Consider the following 19,049-nt stretch of genomic DNA (forward strand, 5'->3'; position numbering starts at 1 on the left):
AGCTCCCTCTACACTGTCCCCATCAAACACATCCAGGACAGGCACAGCACGGGGTTAGATACAGAGTAAAGCTCCCTCTACAATGGCCCCATCAAACACTCCCAGGCCAGGTACAGCACGGGGTTAGATACAGAGTAAAGCTCCCTCTACACTGTCCCCATCAAACACTCCCCGGACAGGTACAGCACGGGGTTAGATACAGAGTAAAGCTCCCTCTACACTGTCCCCATCAAACACTCCCAGGACAGGTACAGCCCGGGGTTAGATACAGAGTAAAGCTACCTCAACACTGTACCCATCAAACACTTCCACGGCAGGTACAGCACGGGGTTAGATACAGAGTAAAGCTCCTTCTACACTGTCCCCATCAAACACTCCCAGGACAGGCACAGCACGGGGTTAGATACAGAGTAAAGCTCCCTCTACAATGGCCCCATCAAACACTCCCAGGCCAGGTACAGCACGGGGTTAGATACAGAGTAAAGCTCCCTCTAAACTGTCCCCATCAAACACTCCCAGGAGAGGTACAGCACGGGGTTAGATACAGACTAATGCTCCCTCTACACTGTCCCCATCAAACACTCCCAGGACAGGTACAGCCCAGGGTCAGATACAGAGTAAAGCTCCCTCTACACTGTCCCCATCAAACACTCCCAGGACAGGTATAGCACGGGGTTAGATACAGAGTAAAGCTCCCACTACACTGTCCCCATCCAACACTCCCAGGACAGGTCCAGCACGGTGTTAGATACAGGGTAAAGCTCCCTCTACACTGTCCCCATCAAACACTCCCAGGACAGGTACAGCACAAGGTTAGATACAGAGTAAAGCTCCCTCTACACTGTCCCCATCAAACACTCCCAGGACAGGAACAGCACGGGGTTAGATACAGAGTAAAGCTCCCTCTACACTGTCCCCATCAAACACTCCCAGGACAGGTAAAGCCCGGGGTTAGATACAGAGTAAAGCTACCTCAACACTGTACCCATCAAACACTACCAGGACAGGTACAGCACGGGGTTAGATACAGAGTAAAGCTCCCTCTACACTGTCCCCATCAAACACTCCCAGGACAGGTACAGCACGGGGTTAGATACAGAGTAAAGCTACCTCAACACTGTCCCCATCAAACACTCCCAGGACAGGTAAGCACGGGGTTGGATACAGAGAAAAGCTCCCTCTACACTGTCCCCATCAAACACTCCCAGGACAGGCACAGCACGGGGTTAGATACAGTGTAAAGATCCCTCTACACTGTCCCCATCAAACACTCCCAGGACAGGTACAGCACGGGGTTAGATACAGAGAAAAGCTCCCTCTACACTGTCCCCATCAAACACTCCCAGGACAGGTACAGCACGGGGTCCGATACAGAGTAATGTTCCCTCTACGCTGTCCCCATCAAACACTCCCAGTTCAGGTACAGCACGGGGTTAGATACAGAGTAAAACTCCCTCTACACTGTCCCCATCAAACACTCCCAGGACAGGAACAGCACGGGGTTAGATACAGTGTAAAGCTCCCTCTACACTGTCCCCATCAAACACTCCCAGGACAGGTACAGCCCGGGGTTAGATACAGAGTAAAGCTCCCACTACACTGTCCCCATCAAACACTCCCAGGACAGGTACAGCCCGGGGTTAGATACAGAGTAAAGCTACCTAAACACTGTACCCATCAAACACTCCCAGGACAGGTACAGCACGGCGTTAGATACAGAGTAAAGCTCCCTCTACACTGTCCCCATCAAACACTCCCAGGACAGGTACAGCACGGGGTTAGATACAGAGAAAAGCTCCCTCTGCACTGTCCCCATCAAACACTCCCAGGACAGGTACAGCACGGGGTCCGATACAGAGTAAAGCACCCTCTACACTGTCCCCATCAAACACTCCCAGGACAGGTACAGCACGGGGTTAGACACAGAGTAAAGTTCCCTCTACACTGTCCCCATCAAACACACGCAGGACAGGTACAGCACGGTGTTAGATTCAGAGTAAAGCTCCCTCTACACTGTCCCCATCAAACACTCCCAGGACAGGAACAGCACGGGTTAGATACAGAGTAAAGCTCCCTCTACACTGTCCCCATCAAACACTCCCAGGACAGGTACAGCACGGGGTTAGATAGAGAGTAAAGCTCCCTCTACACTGTCCCCATCAAACACTCCCAGGACAGGTACAGCACATGGTTAGATACAGAGTAAAGCTCCCTCTACACTGTCCCCATCAAACACTCCCAGGACAGGTACAGCACGGGGTTAGATGCAGGGTGAAGCTCCCTCTATCCTTGATATGACAAACTGATGCAGTTTGTCACATCAAACACTCATCTCAGTCCCGGGACATCACTGCAGGAGTTCCTCAGGGTCGTGCCTTAGGCTGAACCATCTTCAGCTGCTTCATCGCTGCATTTCAATCCATCATTAGGTCAGAAGTGGGGATGTTTGGGGATGACTGCACAATGTTCAGCACCAATCGCGGCTCCTGAGATAATGAAGCAGTCCGTGTCCAAATGTAGCGAGACCTGGACAATATCCAGGCTTGAGCTGACATTCGCCCCACAAATGCCAGGCAATGACCATCTCCGACAAGAGAAGGTCGAACCATCATCCCTTGATATCCAATGGCATTCCCACCATTGTGGTTCCCCACTATCAACATCCTGGGGGGTTGCCAGAAAGCCTTTCAGTAAGTTAGGTTTGTTAAACAGGCAGAGTGGTCAATCACCTGAAAGCCTTTTGCCTGGATAGGGCCTGAATAGGTGTAGATACAGTGGCAGGAAGCTAAGCCACAGAGTGACTCATGGCATCGCTGTATAAATAAGGGTTACCATGCCACCCATAGGGATCAGCCAATAGAGATGCAATGACAGACCTTTCCGGGGCAATTTCTCACTGTACAGAATAAATCCATTCCAATGAGTAAGAAATAGTAAGAAAAAGTCTCAATGGAAAGCAGATTCAGAATGAGTCTGGGCAGAGAGATCTGGGTGTCTTTGTTCATGAATTGCAGAAAGTGGGTATGCAGGTGCATAATGTAATTCAAAAAACAAATGGAATGTTAGCGTTTATTGCAAAAGGACTGGGGTATAAAAGTAGAGAAGTGTGTGGTAGTCACCACTAGCAGTATTATATGTATTACGGTAAGACATGTATAATAGAGGTACATGGGTAAATCCCTGCCTGCTGGCTCCGCCCAGTAGGCGGAGTATAAATGTGTGTGTTTGCCGGTGCTGCAGCCACTCTGGTTCCAGCTACAGGAGGCACAACTTCTTTGCTCAATAAAGCCTCGATTATTCCACTATTCTCGTCTTTGTGGTCATTGATAGTGCATCAAAGTGTTGGTGAGACCACATCTGGAATACTGTGTCCAGTTTTGGTCTCTTTAGTTAAGGAAGGATGTGGCAGCATTGGAAGCAGTTTCGAGGACATTCACCAGATTGATTCCAGAATGAAAGGGTTGACGTATGAGGAGAGGTTAAACAATTTGGATTTATACTCGCTGGAGTTTAGAAGGATGACAGAGGATCTAATCGTGGCATATATGATGCTAAACGGGATTAATAAAATAAACACAGACCAAATGTTCCCCCTTGTAGAGCAATCTGGAATGAGAGATCACAGTTATAGATTTCAAACTGAGATGAGGAGGTGGTGGAATTACTCGCTGCCCCATAGTGGGGTGGAGTCCGAATCATTAAATGGCTTCAACAATCCCGGTCACAGGTCACTGTTCGTGTGGAATTTGCACATTCTTCCTATGTCTGCATGGGTCTAATCCCACTACCCAAAAGATTTTCAGAGGAACCTCATTGCAGTGTTAATGTAAGCCTACTTGTGACACTAATAAAGATTGTGCAGAGTAGGTGGATTGGCCAAGCTACATTGCCTCTTAATTGGAAAATTGTTTTTAAAAATTAAATGGTTTCAAGAAGGCGATAGATATACGTCTGATAAAGAATCCTATGGCGAATCACTCACCTCCTGACCCCGCCCAAAGCCTGTCGACCATCTCCAAGGCACAAGTCAGGAGTGTAATGGAATACTCTCCACTTGCAGCTCCAACAACACTCAAGATGCTAGACACCATCCAGGACAAAGCAGCCCCGCTTGATTGCTCCCCTTCCACACACATTCAAACCCACCACCACCGACAAACAGTGGCAGACATGTGTACACAGAGTCATAGATAGAGTAATGGATGTTTACAGCTTGGTAACAGGCCCTTCGTCCCAGCTTGTCCATGCCGCCCAGTTTCTATCACTAAGCTAGTCCCACTTGCCTGCATTTGGCCCATATCCTTCCATACCCACCCTGCCCATGTAACTGTCTAACTGCTTTTTAAAGGACAATATTGTACCGGCCTCTACCACTGCCTGTGGCAGCCCATTCCAGATACTCACCACCCTGTGTGTGAAGAAATTCCCCTCTGGTCTCTTTTGTGTGTCTCTCTCCTCTTACCTCAAACCTATTTCCTCTAGTTCTACCTCTGTATCTTTATACTCCAATCCTCTAGATATAACCCCCTTTGTGCAGAAAATAGCCTTTGACTCTTTTCTGCACTTGTGCATCACCCAAACCCACTTGATCTTGTCACCAGGATCGATGCACCTGATCTGCCAAGTTTCTTTGGATATCCACTGTACCTAACGTCTTTCCACTGAGGAAGAACTCTGCTCTGTCCGTTTTCAGTCCAGGGGCAGCACGGTAGCATTGTGGATAGCACAATTGCTTCACAGCTCCAGGGTCCCAGGTCCGATTCCAGCTTGGGTCACTGTCTGTGGGAGTCTGCACATCCTCCCCGTGTGTGCATGGGTTTCCTCCGGGTGCTCCGGTTTCCTCCCACAGTCCAAAGATGTGCAGGTTAGGTGGATTGGCCATGATAAATTGCCCTCAGTGTCCAAAATTGCCCTTAGTGTTGGGTGGGGTGACTGGGTTATGGGGATAGGGTGGAGGTGTTGACCTTGGGTAGGGTGCTCTTTCCAAGAGCCAGTGCAGACTCGATGGGCCAAATGGCCTCCTTCTGCACTGTAAATTCTATGATAATCTATGAAAAATGGATAATCGCACATTTGCTTACCTTGGGGCTGTTTAGCACAGGGCTAAATCGCTGGCTTTTAAAGCAGACTAAGGCAGGCCAGTAGCACGGTTCGATTCCTGTAACAGCCTCCCCGAACAGGCACCGGAATGTAGTGACTAGGGGCGTTTCACAGTAACTTCATTTGAAGCCTACTCGTGACAATAAGCGATTTTCATTTCATTTTTCATTTCATTCAATTCCATCTGCCACAAAGTTGCCCATTCATCTAGTCTGTCAATATCTCCTTGCAATTTTATGCTTTAATCTAGGCAGTCTACAATGCCACCTAACTCTTATCATCAGCAAATTTGAATATGTGACATTCTATGCCATCATCCAAGTCATGAATGAATAATGTGAATAACTGAGTCCCCAGCACAGATCCCTGTGGTACACCACTGGTCACCCCCTGCCAATTAGAGTAATTATCCATTATCCCCACTCTGCCACTCAACCATGTCAATGCAGCTATACAAAACCCTGGTGGAGTCACGGTGAGCAGCTCTGGGAACAACACATTAGGAGTGCAACTTAGGTTTACAAAAATGATACCTAGATTACAGGAGTAGAGTTACAAGGAGAGATTACACAAATTAGGTGTTTCGCTAGAATTAGAGTTGGTCTGATCAGCGTCTTCACAATATTAACCGAGAAAGACAAGGTAGACTACCCTATTTCCACTGGTTGGAGATTCTAAAAGCAGGCGGCATGGTGTAAAGGTTAGGGTCAGACCATTCAGGAGAGATGTGAGGAAGAGAGTCTTCACTCAGGGGGTGGTAGGGGTTTGGAACCTCTCCAACAAACAGCAGAAACTTGAACAGTTGGGTTATACCTGCCTGATTCCTGTTGGCTGGAGACTATTGGCCATCCCATGAAATATTTTGATTAAAACAGTAAACATTACAGTTGTACAAGGCCAAATATTACAAACACTATTGTTGCATTGGAGAAACTGGGTTCCCTTGCCTCTGTGGGGTGGGGTGTGATATTCTGATTCTAAAACGGTTAACAACACTGCTGTACAAAAACAAACTGTACAAGCACTAAACGTTGCGCTAGAGAGACCAGATACCCTCACGTCTGTACCAACAGAAGGGTGAGGAAGTTGGGGTGGTGGGGAGAGAGGGGTGGTGGAGAGGAAGGGGGGTGTTGGTGGAGGGGGCCCAATCGAGCACTGCATGAACTATCTATGGAGGCAGAAAAACAAAGAATCTTCAATTATAATGTGACAGATTCAAGGAGTCCCCCAGAGGGGGTGAGGGGGCGACACAATGTCAGGCACCAGTAAGCCCTGCACCACACTGCAGAGAGCCTCACGTGCACACTGCGCTCCCGACATCAGACAGTTGGCAGCCTTCTGGAAGTCGCCCTCCAGGCCCGGAACCTCCACCATGCTGAGTGCGGTGGGCAACATGGGCCCACCAACCAACCTCGTGCCTGCCTCAATCCTGCCACCAGGATAATGGGTAGGCGGGATCTCCTCGGGCTCCTCCCAGGATCCCAGGCCAGAGGGAGGCGGTGTGGTACATCCCTGCTCTGTCCCCGCCACCCAGTCACCAGAAGGCCCCGGGAACAACTCCGGAAATAGCTCAGAGATGGTGGCAGAGGTGCCCGAAGACAGCGGATAGGACGGAGGTTTTCCCAAACCATAACCTGCCGAGAACCCAAGAAGCAGGGGGTTATCACTGGCACCCTCCCCTGAGAAATCAAACAAGTCCAGGGGGTTAAATTGCACTGGGCGGATCAAGCCCCCTAGGGTGAGGTCTGACCCCGAAGCACCCTGTTCAGGGAGCAGTGACAGCTGCTGCAATTTCCTCACTATCCCCTTGTCTCTTTTCTTTCGGGGCCTGGGCATGATGCCAATGGGAATGACCTGGAGTGATGCCATTTGTGGGGTGAAGGTCACACACCTGGAAGACCCCTATCTGAGGAACCCCAGAAGCAATGGTGTACTACTACTGTTGTGTATATATAATTGTAAATAAAGTTACTTTCTGTTTGAATCTCCAAACTCGCGCTGGATTCTTCATGGGCCTCACAAAAAGTTGTTAATTTTAAAACTGAGATAGATTTTTGTTGAGCAAAGATATGAACGGATATGGGTTAAATATATGGGGTTCAGTCACAGAGCAGCCATAATCTCAGTGAATGGTGGGATAGGCTCATGGGGCTGAATGGCCTACTTCTGTTCCTATGTTTCTCCCAATGATTTCCTTACTGATTAAAAATCTGTCTCTCTCAGCCTTGAACATACTTAATAATCATCTTTGTTGTCACAAGTAGACTTACATTAACACTACAATGAAGTTACTGTGAAAAGCCCCTAGTCGCCACATTCCGGCGCCTGTTCGAGTCACAGAGGGAGAATTCAGAATATCCAAATTAACGACGAGAGCTCTCTGCAGTAAAGGATTCTACAAATTCACTACCCTCAGAGAGCTGGAATTCCTCCTCATCTCTGCCTGAAATGGGTGACCCCTTTTCTCTGAGATTTTGCCCTCTGGTCCTAGATTCTCCCACAAGGGGAATCAACCTCTCAGCATCTACCCTATCAAACCCCCCCTGAGAATCCGATATGCCCCCATAAGGTCTCCTCTCAATCTTCTAAACTCCAATAAGCACAGGCCCACCTCCTCAACCTCTTCTCATTACAAAATCCCTCCATTCCCAGGATCAAAGAGGTGAGTTCCTGCACAGGGACGTCCCTCAGGGCCCTGGCTACAGCTGTACTCCCAACCCCACCAGCCAAGCACTCGACAAGCTCCTGTGGTAATAGCCCAGTGGTAGTAGTCACGCTTCGGATGTGGAACAAACGAAGACAACACTTGAGTCTAACTGAATTGTCCACTATGGCCCTCATCTCCAACAACCACAGGTTCGCGCCAACCAAAATGGACACCACCTTTAAACGGTGAAGACAGACAGTTAGTGACTTCTACACTGACAACAGACTGACAATGCTAGAAGAACTGATGGAGAGGCTTCAACTGCCCATTGGGCATGAGTTGCGACACATGCAAGTCAAAAACTTCCTCCGTAGGGAAACAAAGACATACCCTCAGGTGCCTGGCCAATCACTATTAGAACTGTTGGACGTGGGAAGTTGAGAGGGGGGAAATTGCGGGACTTGTATGGGCAACTGTTGGGAAAGGCACGCTCCCCACTGGGCAAGACAAGAGAAAAAGAGAGGAAGAGCTCGGGATTGAAATAGGTTGGGAACTGTGGAGCGAAGCACTGAACAGGGTCAACTCCACCTCCACATGCGCGAAGCTAAGCCTAATTCAGCTGAAAGTGGTATATGGAGCAAACCTGGCCCCAACCCGAATGAGCAGAATCTTCTTGGAGGTGGAGGATATATGTGAACGATGCCAGGGAGGCCCGGCCAACCACACCCACATGTTCGGGGCCTGTCCCAGGATTGTCGGGTTCTGCACAACCTTCTTCGAGGCAATGTCCAAGATTGTGGGGGTGAGGGTGGAGCCGTGCCCAAAAATGGCTGTCTTCGGGAAGGGGGGAAGGGGGGGAAGGGGGCCTACGCCCTAGCCTTTGTCTCCATAATCAGCCACTGAAGAATCCTGCTTGGCTGGCGGTTAGCAGAGCCACCCAAAGCTGCGGACTGGCTAGCCTACTTGTCGGAATTTCTCCAACTGGAGAAAATCAAATTCACCATCCAGGGGTCGTAAGAGAGTTTCCACAAGATATGGAGGCCACTCATCAGCCTGTTGCAGGATCTGTTTGTAGTCAACAGCCAATAGAGCAAAGGGAAGGGGGGCGCCACAAAGGGACCACAACATCAACGAAAAGGGGAGAGGGGGGAAGGGAGGGGAAGAGAATACACCGACCACACCCTACCCAGGGAGGGGAGGCACATTCTCCCCCCCCCCCCCCCCCCCCCCCAGGAACGATAGTTTGTAAATACAGGCAGCTGAATACGGGCATCCTACCATGATGTAATATGTGCCGTTGTATGATCCTATTCTGTATGATAATGAAATGCCAATAAAGAGAACATGCTTTATGGGGAGACAGAAGCGTAGTGACTACGAATCCACAAACCAAGGGTAATGCCCTGGGGACCTATGTTCGAATCCTGCCAGGCAGATGATGACATTTCAATTACATTTTTTAAATTCTGGAATTAGAGGGCAGCACGGTGGCACAGTGGTTAGCATTGCTGCCTACGGCGCTGAGGACCCGGGTTCGAATCCCGGCTCTGGGTCACTGTCCGTGAGGAGTTTGCACATTCTCCCCGTGTCTGCGTGGGTTTCACCCCCACAACCCAAAAAAAAAAAATGTGCAGGATAGATGGATTGGCCACGCTACAAATTGCCCCTCAATTGGAAAAAAATAATTGGGTACTCTTAAATTTAAAAAAAATAAAATAAAAATTCTGGAATTAAAAGTCTAATGGTGACCATGAAACCATTGTCGATTGTCGTAAAAACCCATCTGGTTCACTAATGTCCTTTAGGGAAGGAAATCTGCCGTCCGTACCTGGTCTGGCCTACACGTGACTCCAGACCCACAGCAATGTGGTTGACACTTAAATGGCCTCAGGGATGGGCCAATAAATGATGGGCCCAGCCAGCGACACCTACAGCCCAGAAACAAATAAAGAACAAACATAAAAAGGGGAGGGGGGTAGGGGGAGTAGGGTTTTGGATTTTAACTCAAATGGTGGGCTTTTGTAAAATATAATTGGTTTGTACAGATTTGATTATTTTTAATTTCATTTGTATATAAAAGGAAAAACACCGATAAAAATATATTTTTTAAAAACTTAAAAGTGAACCTTCTCTGCACAACCTCCAATGCTAGTATATCTTTCATTAGATAAGCTTATGGTAATCAGGCAAAGCCAACATGGTTTTTTAAAGGCGATTTATCAGCCTGCAGATTCAACAATTTTCTCAATACCACTTAAGACCATAAGACATAGGAGCAGAATTAGGCCACTCGGCCCATCGAGTCTGCTCCACCATTCAACCATGGCTGATATTTTTCTCATCCCCATTCTCCTGCCTTCTCCCCATAACCCCTGATCCTCTTATGAATCAAGAAAATATCTATCTCTACCTTAAAGACACTCAGTAATTCCTTCTGTGGCAAAGAGTTCCACAGATTCACCACCCTCTGGCTGAAATTCCTCCTCATCTCTGTCTTAAAGGATTGTCCCTTTAGTCTGAGATTGTGACCTCTGCTTCTAGTTTTTCCTACAAGTGGAAACATCCTCTCCACATCCACTCTAACCAGGCCTCGCAGTATCCTGTAAGTTTCAATAATATCCCCCCTCATCCTTCTAAACTCCACTGAATACAGACCCAGAGTCCTCAACCGTTCCTCATACGGTAAGCTCTTTATTCCAGGGATCATTCTTGTGAACATCCTCTGGACCCTTTCCAAGGCCAGCACATCATTCCTTAGATGCGGAGCCCAAAACTGTTCACAATACTCCAAATGGGGTCTGACCAGAGCCTTATACAGCCTCAGAAGTATATCCCTGGTCTTGTATTCTAGCCCTCTCGACATAAATGCTAACATTGCATTTGCCTTCCTAATTGCCGACTGAACCTGCACCTTAACCTAAAGAGAATTGTGAACAAGTCCCTTTGTGTTTCTGATTTCCTCAGCATTTTCTCATTTGGAAAATGGTCTATGTCTCCATTCCCCCTTCCAAAGTGCATAACCTCACACTTTTCCACATTGTATTCCATCTGCCACTTCTTTGCCCACTCCCCTAGCCTGTCTAAGTCCTTCTGCAGCGCCCTTGCTTCCTCAATACTACCTGTCCCTTGTTCTTTTGTTCCTCCCCCCACTTCCATTTCCTCATTTCATTTGCAGCCAATTCTGAGGTGTTACTTGAATCCTTTATACTGAAGACCGATGCAAAATATCTGTTTAATTCATCCATCATAGCCCTACTTTCCATTACCAATTCCCCAGACGCACTTTCTAAAGGAACTCTCATATTTAATTTAAATATATGAAGAAACTCTTACTGTCTGTCTTTGGCTATCTCTAGCTAGCTTTCTCTCATACTCTAGTTCTTCGATTGTCCTGTCAATGCCTGACTGATATTTACAATTTCTGTTTTGTAGTCAATGTCTGACTGGTAAGATCGGATGTACTTTCACCATATGGCTCTTGGATGTATATTTAAAAAGTGTGCTGGAAAAATGACTAATTTTAGCATCTACAGTATTTCGCTTTTGATCTAAAATTGACTTTGCTGCTTTCAGCATCAGTCTGATGGCCAACTTGTGTGAATTATCCTATATTTTCTCCATTACCATGATATGCAACAAGAAATATTTCAAAGCAATTGCTGACCTGAGGTGTTAACTGTTGCATAGATGCTGACAAACATCAGATTGTCGCATTTATTTTATTTTACTTTTTGTCATTCTTTGATGTTCTTTATATTCTTTCCAATCTTCTGACCCGCCACTCGTCTTCACACAAATATATGCTTTTTCTTTTAAGTTTAATATTGTCTTTAACATTTTTAGTTCATCACACATGATGGGCCCTCCGCTTGGAATTTTTCATTCTCATTGGAATGTGTCTATTCTGTGAATGCTGAAACGTTCCATTACATGTATGCCACTGAACATCTATTGATCTATCCCTTGAACAGATTCACTTTAGCTAGCTCCGCTAGTTCACTTTAGCTAGCTCCGCTTTCATGCCCTTATTTAAGTTTAAAATACTTGTCTTGGACGCACTCTTCTCCCTGAATGTAAAATTCAATCATATTATGATCGCTATTACCTAAGGATGCTTTCACTGAGGTTATCAATTAATCCTGTCTCATTGCACAGTACCAGATCTTGTATAGCCTGTCCTCTGGTTGGCTCCAGAATGTGCTGTTCAAAGAAACTTTCTGAAACATTGCACAAACTCTATGCTACCTTTGCCCATCTGTTTTTTCCAATCAAAATGTAGATTAAAATCTTCCATGATTGTTGAAGTATCTTTCTGACAAGTTCCTATTATCCCTGTTATGCTCTGTCCTGCTGTGTTGCTACAATTCGGAGGTTCAAAATCTGAAATAAAACAGATAATGCTGGAAATACTCAGCACGTCTGGCAGCATCTGTGGAGGACGGAACAAAGAGTTTTGGTTTCCAATCAGGGCCTGTTCTGATTAAATACTTGCATTTATATAGTGCCTTTCACAATCTCAAAGTCTGTACAGCTAATGTTACACTCTTTGAAGCAGAGTTACTCTTGTCATGTTGGAAATATCGCATTTCACAGCACCTTGCGATCTGATACTGGCACCAGCATTCTTTCTCTTACATCCCGTCAGATCACAGAATCTTCTGTCATAAATCAACATTGCTTCAGTATCCCACACAGAGCTGAGGAATGTATCTCATTCTTCACTGATTTACTCACCCTCCGCAATAAGTAGCAGATCCGCTCGATATTTCTCAGCCTCTCTCGCTGGGAAAGGAACAAAGAATAAGATCAGGAGGCGAAATGATTTACAATCAATACAGTCAATAATCCGGAGAGAAAAAGGACTGAGATTGATGGGACCCCGGGAACTGAGGGACAGGTTTCAGTGGAGACTCCAGAGATTGATGGATACCAGGGACTGAAGGGACATCAGGAACCTAGGCACAGGGAATAAGGGACAGGGACTGAAGGGACATCAGGAACCTAGGCACAGGGAATAAGGGACAGGGACTGAAGGGACATCAGGAACCTAGGCACAGGGAATAAGGGACAGGGACTGAGCAGACATCAGGAACCTAGGCACAGGGAATAAGGGACAGGGACTGAAGGGACATCAGGAACCTAGGCACAGGGAATAAGGGACAGGGACTGAGCAGACATCAGGAACCTAGGCACAGGGAATAAGGGACAGGGACTGAAGGGACATCAGGAACCTAGGCACAGGGAATAAGGGACAGGGACTGAGCAGACATCAGGAACCTAGGCACAGGGAATAAGGGACAGGGACTGAGCAGACATCAGGAACCTAGGCACAGGGAATAAGGGACAGGGACTGAAGGGACATCAGGAACCTAGGCACAGGGAATAAGGGACAGGGACTGAAGGGACATCAGGAACCTAGGCACAGGGAATAAGGGACAGGGACTGAAGGGACATCAGGAACCTAGGCACAGGGAATAAGGGACAGGGACTGAAGGGACATCAGGAACCTAGGCACAGGGAATAAGGGACAGGGACTGAAGGGACATCAGGAACCTAGGCACAGGGAATAAGGGACAGGGACTGAAGGGACATCAGGAACCTAGGCACAGGGAATAAGGGACAGGGACTGAAGGGACATCAGGAACCTAGGCACAGGGAATAAGGGACAGGGACTGAAGGGACATCAGGAACCTAGGCACAAGGAATAAGGGACAGGGACTGAAGGGACATCAGGAACCTAGGCACAGGGAATAAGGGACAGGGACTGAAGGGACATCAGGAACCTAGGCACAGGGAATAAGGGACAGGGACTGAGCAGACATCAGGAATTTAGGGATATGGAATAAGGGACATTAGGAACTAAGGGACAGGACCTGAGGGGACACGCACTGATTTGGTTAAAGTACAAATCCCAGATGGCACTATGCCCATTGGTATCACCTCTGCCCATGTATCAATGCCCACCCCCTCAGTCAGTGAATATGATATGGAGGTTTATACCATCTATCTCATAGTCTTTAGTGCACTTACTGCATGGAGAGGATTGCACTGGTCAATGGGGCTCCTGAGGTCTTTACGTAATTCATCAAATGCAATTATCTGCAATACAACCAACAGAGTCAATTATTAAACTCTTCATCCTTCATTATTAAGCGAAGGAGCAGACGCACTCTTGATTGATGTATACACACAAATACAGGTACACACATGTGGACAGAAGTACAACAAAAATAAACACTCATAGATGGACAAATGCTATCTCAAAATCCGTTGATCTGTGTTCCTGGGTGCTAATTTCTCAGTCTTTAGAGATCGTAACATTAAGGAACAGGGTTTTCCAATGTTTCTACATTGATTCTCACCTAGCAACGATTGTGGGACCCTCTGGGAGGGTTTGGACAGGTCACCAAATGTGTTCAAGGATCAGTTAACAACTCCTTTCTTGAGGCAGTCAGTTTCTGGGAGTCTTCCAGCCAAGAAGACAGGCTGTTGGGACACTGGACCAGACTCCATTTGTTGCAAGGAGAGCAGACAAGAACCCCAAACAATTTGTAAAACAGTGAAGAAAGGATACACCACACCAGGTGTGATGACTCTGACCAATAGATATAATTATAATCTTTATTGTCACAAGTATGCTTACATTAACACTGCAATGAAGTTACTGTGACAAGTCCCTAGTCGCCACATTCTGCCGCCTGTTCAGGATTCAGAATGTCCAAATTACCGAACAGCACGTCTTTCGGGACTTGTGGGAGGAAACTGGAGCACCCGGAGGAAACCCACGCAGACACGGGGAGAATGTGCAGACTCCAGATTGACAGTGACTCAAGGCGGGAATCAAACCTGGGACCCTGGCGCTGTGAAGCAATGGTACTAACCACTATGCTACCATGCCAGCCATTTCTGTATCCAGACAGACAAATTACCCTGTATCCCATGCCCCCTAACTTTCTGAATGAGCCTCCTATGGGGAACCTTATCAAATGTCTTACTGAAATCCATATACATCACATCTACTGCCCGACCTTCATCAATGTGTCTCGTCACATCCTCAAATAATTCAATGAGGCTTGTAAGGCATGACCTGCCCCTCACAAAGCCATGCTGACTATCTTTAATCAAACTATGTTTTTCTAAATAATCATAAATCCTATCTCTCAGGATCCTTTCCAGCTCACCACAGACGTAAGACTGACTGGTCTGTAATTCCCCGGATTTCCTTATTCCCTTTCTTGAACAGGGGGAACAACATTCACCTCCCTCCAATCATCCGGTACTACTCCAATGGAGAGTGAGGACACAAAGATCATCGCCAACGCGCAACAATCTCCTCCCTCGCTTCCCGTAGTAACTTTGGGAATATCCCGTCTGGCCCAGGGGACTTATCTATCCTGATGCTTTTCAAAAATTCCAGCATATCCTCCTTCTTAATATCAACCTGTTCGAGTCTATTAACCTGGTTCACACTGTTCTCATCAGCAACAAGGTCCCTCTCTCCAGTTAATACTGAAGTAAAATATTCATTTAGGGCCTCCCCATCTCCTCAGACTCTAAGCACAAGTTCCCTCCACTATCCCTGATTGGCCCAACTCTGATTCTGATCAAGAAAAACACCTTAGGGTTTTCTCTAATTCTTCCCACCAGGGCTTTCTCATGCCCCCTTCTAGCTCTCCTCAGTCCATTTTTGAGTTCCTTCCTGGCTACCTTGTAATCCTCTAGAGCCGAGTCAGATCCTTGCTTCCCCAACCTTATGTAAACTTCCTTCTTCCCCTTGACTAGAAGCTCCACTTCTCTTGTCTTCAAAGGCTCCTTCACTTGACCATTCCTTCCTTGTCTCAGTGGGACAAAACTATCCAACACTCGCAGCAAGTGCTCCTTAAACAACCTCCACATTACCTGTTGTGCATTTGCCTGTTCCGAATTTATGCTCCTCAGCTCCTGTCTAATAGCAATATAATTTCCCCTCCCTCAATTAAATACCTTCCCATACTACCTTGGCTACTCTCCAGAATTGGTTGTGTTCTTGAACACACAAATCTCCATCAATACAGGTCACCTCAGCACTTTGCTTTACCGCAAGCCCAACGATAATCTCACGATGCTCCACTTCTCCAGCTTCCACACTAAACACATTAAAGAAGCCATCTCCTATGGACAAGCCCTCCGTATACAGGATCTGCTCAGATGAGGAGGAGTGTAACAGACATCTACAGACGCTGAAAGATGCCCTTGTATGAACGGGATATGGCGCTCAACTCATCGATCAACAGTTTCACAGGGAAAAACCTTACCGACTGCCTCAGAAGACAAACACAGGACACAAAACCGATAGAGTACCATTCGTCGTCCCTGAGCGGAGAAACTACAACATCTTCTTAGGAGCCTTCAACACATCATCGATGAAGACAAACATCTTGCCAAGGCCACCCCCACACCCCCACTACTTGCCTTCAAATAACCGCGTAACCTCAAACAGACCATTGTTTACAGCAAACTAGCCAGCCTGCAGGAGAACAGCGACCACACACACCACACAACCCTGTCATGGCAATCTCTGCAAGATGTGCCAGATTACAATTCTACCACTGGGCGGCAACAGCCGAGCGAGTAAGGGGATGGATCCAGGAGCCAGAAGCCAAGTGGGTGCGTGCGGAGGAGGCCTCCTGCATGGGAACCTCCCTCCGGGCCCTCACCACGGCAGCACTCCCATCCCCACCCAAAAAACACTCCACCAGCCCAGTGGTGACAGCCACCCTCCAATCCTGGAACCAACTGCGGCAGCAATTTGGCCTGTACAAAATGTCGGACAAGGCTCCCATCTGCAACAACCATAGGTTCAAACCAGCACTGACCGACGCCACCTTCAAAAGGTGGAGGCAGGACGGGGGGACACTGACAGTCAGGGACCTATACACGGACGACAAGATCGCAACACTGGACGAACTGACAGAGAAATTTCAGCTAGCTGGGGGGAACGAGCTACGGTACCTGCAGCTCAAAAACTTCCTACGAAAGGAGACAAGGACGTACCCACAACCGCCACGACAGACACTATTGGAAGACCTACTGGACGCAAGTATCCTAGAGAAAGGGAACTGTAGTGACATGTATGACCGACTGGTAGACAGGGACGACACCGTACTGGACGCAACAAGAAGGAAATGGGAGGACGACCTGGGGATGGAGATAGGGTGGGGACTCTGGAGCGAAGCACTGCATAGGGTCAACTCCACCTCCACATGCGCAAGGCTCAGCCTGACGCAACTAAAAGTGGTACATAGAGCCCACTTAACGAGAAACCGTATGAGTAGGTTCTTCCCGGAGGTGGAGGACAAATGTGAGCGGTGCCAGAGAGGCCCGGCCAACCACGCCCACATGTTCTGGTCTTGCCCCAGACTTGTGGAGTACTGGACAGCCTTCTTCGAGGCTATGTCCAAAGTGGTGGGGGTGAGGGTGGAGCCATGCCCGATAGTGGCGGTCTTCGGGGTTTCAGACCAGCCAGATCTATTCCTGGGGAGGAGGGCGGACGCCTTTGCCTCCCTGATTGCCCGCCGTAGAATCCTGTTTGGCTGGTGGTCAACAGCACCGCCCAGAGCTGCAGACTGGCTGTCCGACCTCTCGGAATCTCTCCAAATGGAGAAAATCAAATTCGCCATCCGAGGGTCGGACGACGGCTTCCACAGAACGTGGGAGCCATTCATGCAACTGTTCCGGGACCTGTTTGTGGCCAACGTACATGAGGAAGAATAGTCGGGTGGCCAAGAACCAGGGGAAAATGGGCGGGAATCGGGGGAAGGTAGCCGGGGGGAGGGGGGGGGGGGGGCTACGGGCTCGGTATGGGGGTTTGATGGCAAGCCAAGGCCCAAAACCAAACTATAAATAAATGCCTATAAACATGTGCCTCGGCCATATTGGGGAATGTAAAATATGTATGCTGGCTAAAGGGGGCGGCCACAATTATTGTTATGAAGATGCTTACCTGTAAATATTCATGTAAAAAAAATTTTTGTGTTTTCCTTTGTTTTTTTTTGTTTTGTTTTTTTCTCTCTCTCTAATAACTTGTAATTTGTCATATATAAAATATGAAAACTCAATAAAAAACATTTATAAAAAAAAAGATGTGCCAGATCGTTGACATGGATACCACCACTGCATGTGAGAACGCCACCTACCAGGTACGCAGTACATACTTGTGCGACTCAGCTAATGTTGCCTACCTCTTACACTGCAGGAAAGGATGTCCCGAAGCGTGGTACATTGGCGAGACCATGCAGATGCTACGACAACGAATGAACGGACATCGCGCGACAATCGCCAGGCAGGAATGTTCCCTTCCAATCGGGGAACACTTCAGCAGTCAAGGGCATTTAGCCTCTTATCTTCGGGTAAGCGTTCTCCAAGGCGGCCTTCAGGACGCACAACAATACAGAATTGCCGGGCAAAAAACTGATAGCCAAGTTCCGCACGCATGAGTGCGGCCTCAACCGGGATCTTGGATTCATGTCGCATTACATTCATCCCCCACCATCTGGCCTGGATTTGCAAAATCCTATCAACTGTCCTGGCTTGAGACAATTCACACCTCTTTAACCTGTAATTATCGCTCTCTCCAGTCACACCGTCTGGACCTCTAATGACTCAATTACCTGCAAAGACTCACATTCAAAGTATCATCTTGCATCATTGACTTTGTCTATATATACGCTGCGTTTGTGGAACCCACCTCTTCACTCACCTGAGGAAGGAGCTGTGCTCCGAAAGCTAGTGATTCCAAATAAACCTGTTGGACTTTAGCCTGGTGTTGTAAGACGTCTTACTGTTCTCAAGGGCAATTAATGATGGGCATTTACTGCTGGCCTAGCCAGCAACACCCACATCCATAAATTAAATATAAAACATATTCAGATAGATGTGCATACACAGGTACCGACACTCAGAAAAACACTTTAATAGGTGTACACACAGATATATAAACTGAGAAAGATACATGCAGACAGATATATACACAGATACAAACATTAAATATTTTTCTGCATTATTTCATGGGAAGTGAGATTCCCTGGGAAAGTCAGAATGTATTGCCCATCCCGAATTGTCCTTGAACTGAGTGGCCCCCATTTAAAAGGGCAGTTAACAGTCAACTGCGTAGCTGTGGGAGTCATATACAGGCCAGGCCAGATAGGAAGGTTTCCTTCAATAAAGGACATTAATGAACCAGATGGGTTTTGACAACAATCGACAATAGCTTCCTGGTTGCCATTACTGAGGCTAGCTTTCAATTTCAAATTTATTAATTGAA

At 47.4% G+C, this 19,049-nt stretch overlaps 1 protein-coding gene across 1 annotated transcript in view; it reads right to left on the reverse strand.

Moving 5' to 3' along the window:
* cnih3 (cornichon family AMPA receptor auxiliary protein 3) overlaps positions 1–19,049 on the reverse strand; it is an 83,735-nt gene that overhangs the window by 43,240 nt on the left and 21,446 nt on the right. Inside the window, exons 2-3 of the mRNA XM_038798915.1 lie at positions 13,778–13,846; positions 12,482–12,529 (exon numbers count right to left, since the gene is read on the reverse strand). Coding sequence (XP_038654843.1) covers positions 12,482–12,529; positions 13,778–13,846 — 117 coding nt within the window. The remainder of the gene's footprint in view (positions 1–12,481; positions 12,530–13,777; positions 13,847–19,049) is intronic.

This window comes from Scyliorhinus canicula, chromosome 6, assembly GCF_902713615.1.
Source record: "Scyliorhinus canicula chromosome 6, sScyCan1.1, whole genome shotgun sequence".
Classification (NCBI taxonomy): domain Eukaryota; kingdom Metazoa; phylum Chordata; class Chondrichthyes; order Carcharhiniformes; family Scyliorhinidae; genus Scyliorhinus; species Scyliorhinus canicula.